The sequence below is a fragment of the Humulus lupulus genome, chromosome X (assembly GCF_963169125.1).
Source record: "Humulus lupulus chromosome X, drHumLupu1.1, whole genome shotgun sequence".
NCBI lineage: Eukaryota > Viridiplantae > Streptophyta > Magnoliopsida > Rosales > Cannabaceae > Humulus > Humulus lupulus.
The window spans coordinates 68,915,245-68,925,768 of NC_084802.1; the positions used below are offsets into that span (position 1 = coordinate 68,915,245).

Consider the following 10,524-nt stretch of genomic DNA (forward strand, 5'->3'; position numbering starts at 1 on the left):
AATATTCATTTCTTCCCCTAGTGTTCTCCGTAATATTAGGTAAAAAATCATTAATCAATCATTCATATTAATCTTCACTTAAAACTCCCCCTGAAAATGAGTGGATGAAAAAAAATGGTTGATTTTTTTTTAAAAATGACATCCATGGAGACAATATTTTTTTGATCAATGGATCAAAATATTTGTAACCTTATTGATTTTGAGGATAGCCAACAAAGACATTTTCTAGTTCGAGGCAATAAATTCTTGAGAAAGGAAAATACTTTATATTTAAAACAATGTGATGGGGTTTGAAATTTAAATGGTTTTTATAGCCTTATACGGTCAAGAAGAAAAAACATGCGACGATGTTTCGAAAGTTCATAAATTTCATAATTACACATAGATGGATTTTAATATATTTGTAAGATCAATAGACATAATATAAGAAATTGTGTAACTTAATATCCAAACACTATAGAGAGACTCTGGAATGAGTTTTCGTTTTCATGGCCTCAATGGCCATGGAAAGTCTGAGTGCCAATCATGACCCCGCTAGTCTTTATTTTGACTGTCTATAAATGGTAGATCAATTAGGCTCGCTGAGAGGATGAGGTTATCGGGATATGAGATTTCAGTCACTATGGACATTGTTTGGTTAATGGATGCTTTAGGAACGCTATGTATGTTAGCCAAGCCTTCGAGTTTCAAGAAACAATATAGAAATAGGGAGATGAATTTGTGGTTGGAATGCTTCTTGAACAAGACAGGGGATTTTGAAGATTTCAAAAGTAGTAGCGTTAGGAGTATCATAGTCTCGACAGAGGAGAAAGTCACATGGTGGAGGAGGTTGGAAGACTGCTTTCTGAATCTAATGGGGGAGAAGAGATTCTGGGCAAGCTCTTCAAACCACATGAAACTTGCTATCAACGTGAAGAGATCATGAGTTGATGTGGTTACCAATAGATCAGTTTGGAGTAGAATAAAGTCATCAGAAAACAAGACTCCTTACTTGCCGAAAACAAGGGATTTAAACCCAAAAACAGGTTCCATGGTGGGCGGTGGAAGCAACCAGCCTTCTCCAATTATAACAGAGCCAAGAAAAACTCAAAGAATTGGAGATAGGTTGTATTGAATTTTAGGGAGAATATCCATCATCTTCCTGGGGGGAGAATTCAAAATGGCTTGATGAGAATTTCTGAAAAGAAAATGAGGTTAGCCAGTTATAAAATGTGATAACTCTAGAACATAGAGTTATTTAAGCCACTTTTAGGCTAATAAAATGAATTATTTTGAGTGATATGTGTTATTTGTGGCTATTTTGTATTTAATTTCATTTTTTTATTTTATGTGTTATTTCTTGTTGACTTTATTGTTTAGTTGTTGCAAAGAAGTGATTAAAATGATTCAAAATAATTGAGGAAGTTGCTGAGTTAATGTAGGATTCTATGATTTGTAAGTGTTGTAACTCACTTAGCTTAGTTGTTGCAAAGCAGGAAAAACCCAGGAATGCAGCCGCATTGGATTTCGGAGCATTTTCTAAAGGCTTGAGAGAATGACGTGGAATTGACTTAAGTGAGGCTTAGTCATTAGCTGAGGTGACAATTTTTCAGAGAGGACAACTGTGTTTCGTTTTATTACATTAGAAATGGTCCCAAGTGAATTTTTCCCGTGAGAGATAAGGTTTTTTGCCAAATTGGAGACATAACCATAAAGGAAAAAGAGAAGAAAAGAAGCCCATTCATTCCCTTACCATCTAGACCACCATAGACACCAAGAATGAAGAAAATCAGTCACCCATACCAGATTTTCAGACCCTTTTGGCTGCATTCTTGCCCGCATTTGACCCAAAATTATGTATTAGGGTGAATTAGTTACTCTAACTTCTCATAATCATCGAATTCAACACTTTGTTTCTGTTTTAATCTAGTTGAGTCAATTAGTTTATTCCATTTATTTCCTTGTTCATTTAGTTTAATTAAATCATTTTATAAATTTTAGTTCCAAATTGTTTGGTTTTAATTCATGCAATATTTAGCTTAAGCAATCCTTGAGAATACGATTAAAATACTTACTACTTTATCACTTGTTTGATGATCATGTACCCTTGCATATTCTAAAAGAAAAATCGCAACAAGTTTTTGGCACCGTTGCCGGGATTGTTTAAAGTCATTTATTGTGAAATTAATTATCTTGCTATTTGGTTTTTTTTGTGTGTGCTAATTTGGGTGATTCTTTTGCTTAATCAGGTTCAAACAATTTATGAACAAGGGTCAAGACCCTGAACTACTTCCTCTTGATTAAGAAATTGAATGCACATTCATACAAAGAAGAAGATAACAAAGAGCCCAAGGGGAAGTAGTAGAAATGGATGCCGAGCAAGAGGCTCAAGAGGGAGTCGCTCAAGGGGCACCAACCCTTGGGGGAGCAACTATTAATAATGGGCAGAATGTTGTTACTATAGTTGATGATCGAGATCGTGCCATTAGGAAATACACTCTCCCATTCTTCCGTGAGCTCAACCTGGGCATCACGAGACCAGAGATTCAGGTTACACCGTTTGAGTTGAAGCCAGTTATGTTCCAGATGCTTCAAACTGTGGGCCAATTTAATGGGATGCCAACTAAAGATCCTCACCTTGATCTTCGCTTATTCATGGAGGTGAGTGACTCTTTCAAGCTGCCCGGAGTTACGGAGGATGCCCTGAGACTAAAATTGTTTCCATACTCCTTGAGAGACAGAGCAAGAGCTTGATTGAACTCTTTATCGTCAGATTCAGTGACCACTTGGCAAGAGTTGACTGAGCGATTCTTGATGAAGTACTTTCCTCCCACTAAGAATGCCAAGCTTTGCAATGAGATTACTTCATTTCAGCAACTTGATGAAGAATCTTTATATGAGGCATGGGAGCGGTTCAATGAGTTGTTGAGAAAGTGTCCCCACCATGGCATTCCTCATTGCATCCAGATGGAAACTTTCTATAATGTTCTTAATGCTCACACTAGCATGGTGGTGGATGCTTCGACGAATGAGGCTTTTCTAGCTAAGTCCTATAATGAGGCATATGAAATTCTTGAGAGGATCTCTAACAACAACTATCAGTGGCCTACTAATAGAGCACATACAGAGGGAAAAGTGGCTGGGATTCATGAGGTTAATGCACTCACTTCATTGGCGGCCTAAGTTTCTTCTATGTCGAATATTCTTAAGAACATGAGTGTGGGTATGAGTCTACAAATGGGTCAACCAAGAAGAAAACTTGTAGAAGTTTGTTGTGTGTATTACGGTGATGGTCACACTTTTGATAATTGCCCTTCTAATCCCGCGTCAGTTTGTTTCATGGGAAATCAAAATAAGAGTAACCCACAAGCCAATTCTTTCAACCAAGGATGGGGGCAACACCAAAATTTATCATGGAATGGTTAAGGAGTTGGTCCTAGCTTATATGCTGAATAGATCCACCTACCCATTGGGATATGCTCAACAAGTCTCACGACCAAGACCTCAACAAGCGACCATACCTAGTTCTTTAGAGAGTTTAATGAAAGAATATATGGCTAAGATTGATGATGTGTTTCAAAGCCATATTGTTTCTTTAAGAAACCTTGAGATTCAAGTGGGGAAATCAGCCAATGATTGCGGAGTTGACCCCAAGGTTCTTTACCAAGTGACACAGAAAATCCAAGGTGGGAAGGTAGAGAACAGTGCAAGGCAATCACTTTAAGGAACGGTATGGACTTGGAGACAGCAAATGAAAATTTTGGGCATGAGGGTGAGCCCTCTTCAATCCAAAGTAACGAGAAAGCAAGAGAAAATGTAGGAATTTCAAGCTTGCCAAAACATGCCTCTGCTCAGAATGCTATAGCATCAATATCACAGCAAAGCTGCCTAGAAATTAAAAAATATCAGCAACAACTACCATTCCCACATCAATTTAAAAAACAGAAGCAAGATGATCAATTCAAGAGACTTTTAGATGTTTTGAAGAAGCTGCACATTAGTATTCCGCTTGTGGAGGCCTTAGAGAAAATGCCCACTTATGTGAAATTTTTGAAGGAGTTCTTGACTAAGAAGAGAAGACTTGGGGAGTTTGAGACAGTTTCTTTGACTGAGAGTTGTAGTGCCATTTTGACAAACAAGATATTTCCAAAGTTAAAAGATCCAGGCAGCTTCACAATTCCAATTTCTATTGGAGGCCATGATGTTGGAAGAGCTCTTTGTGACTTAGGGGCAAGCATCAACTTGATGCCTATGTCTATCTTCAAGAAGTTGGGTGGGGAAGCAAGACCTACCACGTTGACCTTGCAACTAGCAGACCGGTCCCTTACCCATCCCGAAGGAAAAATTGAAGATGTTTTGGTGAAGGTATACAAGTTCATTTTTCTGGTGGACTTCATTATTCTAGGTTATGACGAGGATAGAGAGGTGCCAATCAGTTTGGGGAGACCGTTCCTTGCCACAGGGAGAACTTTAATTGATGTTGAAAGGGGAGAGCTCACTATGCGAGCTCAAGATGAGCAAGTAACTTTCAAGGTGCTTAATCCTATACGTTCTCCGGATGAGTTAGGGGAGTGTCTAGCCATTGGTATCATAAATTCTAGCATGGATGAAAAGTCACAATTACAACGTAGCAAGAAAGCAAGGGAAAGACAATGTCACACCCACAAAGACCCAATGGAAAGAAAAGAAAGAGAAATAAGCATGAGAGAGATATTCATCCCCAAATTATTCAAGTTGGGCAATGGGTATTTTTCTCTAATTCGAAAGCCCATTGCTATCAATAAAGGGAGAGTATTCAGATTGGGTTTCCAATCAAAAGGCTTCTCATGCAATTTCCAGTTACAAAAAAAAAAAAAAGATTTTTATTGATGCTTTTAAGTGTCGGTAAATGCACAAAAAAACATCTGCAATAGTCTTGCTGATGTAAAACTAAGTGAAAAGGAATGAAAGAAAGGTCTTGGTCACTGGATGACCAAAGAGACCAAATGCCTTTAATTATAGAAGAAAGAGTTACAAGAAACAAATAATAGAATACAACTGAAAGTAGTTAAAGAATAACAACCCGAGCAACTAACTAACTAATCAACTATTCTAACATCCCCCTCAAACTGACAGGCTTGGAAAGAATAGTCAGTTTGGTACACAAAATTGAGAACCGAATTGCTAGGAGATGCTTAGTGAGGATATCTGTAACTTGATCTTCATAGGATACATATTGCACTGAGAGCTCTTTGGGATGAACCAAGTCCTTTATGAAATGAAAATCTATTTCAATTTGCTTGGTACGAGCATGAAGGATTGGATTTGCAGCCAAGTGAGTTACTGAGATTTTGTTACACCAAATGATTGGGGGTAAAGGAAGAACCAACTTCAACTCAGAGAAAAGTTGTCGATACCAAAATAGTTCAGCAACTGTATTGGCAAGAGATCTATACTCATATCCGATGCTACTTTTAGAGACAACCCGTTGTTTTGCTGAGGACCAAGACACTAGGCTATCACCAAGATAAACAAAATAACCTCCAATGTTGCGTCTATCATCTAGGTTGGATGCCCAATCTGCATCGATGAAGGCAGAAAAAGGAAGAGAGGAAGATGCAGTGAGTGTGATGCCATGTGTTGGAGGGCCTTTTAGGTATCGAATGATGCGTTTCACAGCGAGCCAATCGGTAGAGGTAGGCTGATGCATAAATTGACAAGCCTTGTTGATTGCAAAGGCAATATCAGGTCTTGTCATGGTGGCATATTGAAGAGAGCCAACTACACGACGATATTCTGTAGGATCATCAAGAAGTGAGCCATCAAACTATGATAGAGGCTTTGCAACAACACTAGGTGTAGGAGCTGACTTCGAAGAAACCATATCTGTCATGGAAAGTATATCTTGGATATATTTTTGCTGACATAGATCAATATGACTAGAAGATTAAGTAACCTCAATGCCAAGGAAATAATGTAGCTGTCCAAAGTCACGAAGGGTAAACATATTATTGAGTGTCTTGATAAAAGCTTCGATTTTTCCTCTGTGATTGGCTGTAACTATCAAATCGTCAACATATACTAGGACATATATCATAAGAGTATCAACATGAAGAGAAAATAACGAATTGTCAGCCTTAGAACAAGTGAACCCCCATTGAAAAAAGACTTTACTTAGCTTTGAAAACCAAGCCTATGGGGCTTGCTTGAGGCCATAAAGTGCTTTCTTAAGTTTGCACACATATGGGGGGTTGTTGGAGTCTAAGAAGCATGAAAGTTGGTTCATATACACATGTTCTTCAAGGTCACCATTTAGAAACGCATTATGCACATCAATTTGCCTAAGAATCCAACCTCTTAACAGTGCTATGGTGAGAACCACTCAGATTGTACCTGTTTTTTACAACATGGGAGAAAGTGTCAAAGTAGTCTACCCCTTGAGTTTGAGTGAAGTAATGCGCAACAAGTCTTGCTTTGTGCCTATCAATTATGCCATCTAGTTTGTACTTGAGCTAAACATCCATTTACAATCTATGACATTATGACCAAGCGGTGGTGGTACAAGAGTCCATATGCAATTGCGCCGAAGAGCGCTTAACTCAGATTCCATAGCAAGTTTCCAATGCGAAATAGTTAGGGCCTGCCTGTATGATTTTGGAGGAAAATTGATGTCATTGTGTTGGTGAGCAACATAGGCCTTTGGGGCTTGTGAATGCCACACTTCGCCCTAGTCATCATTGGATGAGTGTTGCCACGAGAAAGAACTTACATAGGTAGCTGATCAATAACATTAGTATGCTCAACATTAGAGGGAGAAGGGACCGAGTGGAGTGGGGAAATGATATGAAATAGAGGGTGAGGGAGAAGTAGAAGGAGATGATGAGAAAGAAGATGATAAGGGTGAGGGAAGAGGAGCGGGAGAAGATGAATTGGGAGAATGTGAGGATGAAGTAGACCGGGAGGAAGTGATAGGAGGAGAATGGGGTGCTGATGGATCAACTGAGAAGGGAAGTATAGCTGGAGTTATTGGAGTTGGAGTGTAAGATTGTGATGTTATAGAATTATGAGAGATATTGGAGAATGTGAGAAAAGAATTTTCATCAAAAATGACATGCCTTGAAATATAGATCCTATGAGTGATTCGTTCTAAGCATAAATAACCCTTATGATTTGTGCTATAACCAAGATATATACAGGAGACAGATCTATATTATAGCTTATTGGCATTATAAGGACAAAGACAAGGGAAACATAGGAAACCAAATGTACTAAGTAATGAGTAATCTAGTGTTTTGTTATAAAGACACTGAAATGGAGATTTAAGTCGTAATACCTTTGTGGGAAGTCTATTGATTGTATAGAAAATAGCTTGAAAAGCATAAAGCCAATATTGTAATGGAATAGAAGCATGAGCAAGGAGGGCTAAGCCTATTTCGACAATATGGCGGGGTTTACGTTCCACATGCCCATTTTGGGTAGAGGTATAGGGACAAGAAAATCTGTGAGATATACCACATGAGTTGAGGAAGGGAAGACATGATTTGAACTCACCACCATTATTAGACTGAATCTCATTTATAGTGGTGTCAAATTTGTTTTCAGTGAGAAATTTGAATTTTTTGAAAGTATTGAGAGCTTGATCTTTTGCATGAAGAGGATAAAGCCAACAAAATCTAGAAAAGTCATCTAAGAACAAGATAAAGTAACGTGACCCATCTGTGGCATGAGTTGGTGAAGGACCCCAAAGGTATGTACGAATGAGCTACAAGGGTCATGTAGCATGAGTATCAGATAGAGAAAAGGGAGCCTATGGCTTTTTGCACATTGACAAGATGGACAACCAATATATTTATTCTTATTATATGAAAGTGAAAAATTACATTGCTTGAGGACATTATTGACTATGTCTGAGTATACATGACCCAACATGCCAAATAGCTGTAGGTGGATGAGTTACAGTATGAAATTGAACATGAAAAGCAAAACATGAAAATGGTTGAAGGACAGTCGTGTGAAAGGCTTGCTTGGAGGCAGGAGAATTGGTTGAAGCTTTGAGAGAATTGGCTACTTGAAGGGTGTAGAGACTCTGATCAAGGGTACCTTGATGTAACATCTTCTTCGATTGGAGGTCCTTAATGTGGTAGATATTGGAATAGAATTCAATGGACACATTGTTTTCAAGACAAAATTTGGAAGCAGAGAGAAAGTTAGTAGACAATTAAGGAACATGATAAACATTGTGTAAATGAAAAGTATGGGAAGAAGTTGGTAAAGAGGAACGACCAAACGAGAGATATGAAGAGTATTACCATTTCCAACTATGACAGAGTTAGATCCATTGTAGAATGAGTGGTAATCAAGATTGCTAGAATTGGGAGTAAGATGGTAAGAAGCACCGAAGTCGATCAACCAAGAATCATCAACTACCGTAGTAGAGTTAGCAATCATATAAGAAATAAGTGATGATGATGTCGGGGTCGAAGCATTCGAAGCAGGAAGATTGGGGTCAAAGCACCTATAACAATTGTATGCATTGTGACCTGGCCGAAGGCATAGCTGGCAAGTAATTCTTGAACTAGAGTTTGTGTTCCTGCCAGAAATAGAACAACAAGAAGCATGGTTGTTGGCACCATTAATGGAGTAATTTCCTTGAGTAGGAGGTGGGCGATTCTAGTTGCGATGTGGAGGTTGATGATAAACAACATTTGCACCAATCAGATCCGTTTTGTTGATGGAATTCTGTTGCTCAAGGCAAGACTCATGAGCAAGGAGTAGAATTGTGACATGTTTGAAGGTGATACCTTTGGATTTCGAAGTGACTGAGACTACAAAGGAGTTGTAATTGGCACTAAGGCCAGCAAGAAGATATAGTACTTGATCTCGATCGGAGACTCGTTCTGAAACCATAGCAAGTTGGTTTGTGAGACTCTTGACCTTGAGAATGTAATCCATCATTGCAAGTACCCCTTTCTTGATCGTTTGCAGTTGTAGACGAAGTTTCATAATCGAGCGTTGGAGGTGGATGAATAGATCTATTGGAGGGCAGTCCAGGTAGCAACACTTGTTGTATGACCCACAATTTGACATTATCTGTGGGGTAAGGGAGGAGTAGATCCAACTGAGAATTAGTCAATCTTTCCGACTCCAATTAGTGAAGTCGGGATTGAGAGTAGTGGATTCTCTGATCTGTTGAGGAGGGGCAATGTTGGTTCCATCAAGAAAGTCTTCGATGCCATTGGCCACTATGACATTTTCCATTTGGGCTCGCTATAAGAGGAAGTTGGAGCGATCAAGTTTGACTAGAAGTGTGTGATTCAAGGCTTGGGAGAGAGCCATGAATTGTTGTTGTTGAACTGTAAGAGCAGAAAAAGAAGAAGATGGAGTTGGGGATGGCAGGGTTGTGGACTGAGCAGGTGGAGCAGAATCTTGAGAGGTGGTGGTGTTGTCTGCCATTAGAGTAGCTCAGAGAAAGGAAGCAAGAATGGAAACAAGATAGGATCTTGGGGCTTCTAATACCATGTAAAGCTAAGTGAAAAGAAATGGAAAAAAGGTCTTGGTCACTGAATGACCTAATAGACCAGATGACTTTATTTATAGAAGAAAAAGTTACAAGAAACAAATAACAGAATACCACTAAAAGTAGTTAAAGAATAACAACTCAAGCAACTAACTAACTAATCAGCTATTCTAACAACCGACACCAAAAAGCATCGGCAATAGTTTTGCCAACGCCAAAAAGCGTTAGTCACAACATCAATATTTTTTTTTTGGGAAAAATACTTACTGACGTTGCCAACGCTTTAAAGCGTCAGTTTTTCTCTTGGTTTATGACGAACAAATACTTATGCAATGCCTGAATGGCATCAGTAAAGGTGTATTTAATTTTATTTTCTTAGCTTTCAAATATATTTTATAGTTAAATATTTATTTATGATTTATTTAAATAATTAATTATAATTTAAATTAATAAAAAATGTTAATAAGTATCATTCTCTCAAATTAGTATATAGAAATAAATATTATTCAAAACATACACTGTTCCAGAGTTTAACAAAACATACCCATAAGAATACACAGTTTAACAAAACATGCATTGCTCCAAAGTTTTAAAAAATATCAGCTAAAATATAGAAACTACTATGTAGATCATTGAGGGTCGATATTCAATTGATCTTGACCAGTAGGTAGTTAATATAGAAAATGCAGAAACAAAACAAACATTCAGCCAATTTAATCCCAATGTAGTAATCCTTATGATAACATGAAAATAGTTATCTAAACCTAGCAGTAAAAAAGGCAAAACCAATGTTATCAGATCATTGTAGTAACATTTATGTATCAGAGTCTTGAGCTGAATATTTTCACAGTTAAATATTCTTGGCAGACATGTCCAACTAGTTGTATAGCATCTAATTGTTTGATTGAAACTTTAGAGCCATTAATAATTGGTGTAAGCTTTATTACGTACATCAATGTACAAACACACTACAACATTAAAGTGTATTAGCGATGGGAAGGTCTGCTGCTAATAACATCATGGCCTATCGGTAATTGGTATTAGCGGCG

The 10,524-nt window shown here is 38.0% G+C and overlaps 1 protein-coding gene and 1 non-coding gene across 2 annotated transcripts; one reads left to right on the forward strand and one right to left on the reverse strand.

The window, feature by feature from the left end:
- The first annotated feature begins 1,401 nt into the window (after nucleotides 1–1,401).
- LOC133805072 (uncharacterized) lies at nucleotides 1,402–9,776 on the forward strand. The gene is made up of 2 exons (XM_062243174.1): nucleotides 1,402–1,577; nucleotides 2,229–9,776. The coding sequence occupies exon 2, from the start codon at nucleotides 3,712–3,714 to the stop codon at nucleotides 4,846–4,848; it is 1,137 nt and encodes a 378-aa protein (XP_062099158.1). The 5' UTR covers nucleotides 1,402–1,577; nucleotides 2,229–3,711; the 3' UTR covers nucleotides 4,849–9,776.
- On the reverse strand, nucleotides 2,824–2,930 carry LOC133807561 (small nucleolar RNA R71). Its single transcript, XR_009879467.1, has one exon. It is a non-coding gene; the product is annotated as a small nucleolar RNA R71 (small nucleolar RNA).
- Nucleotides 9,777–10,524: the final 748 nt, after the last annotated feature.

Bases quoted from the DNA above. Each gene is read 5' to 3' on its own strand.
- LOC133805072 (XM_062243174.1), top strand. From the start codon at position 3,712: ATGGACTTGGAGACAGCAAATGAAAATTTTGGGCATGAGGGTGAGCCC.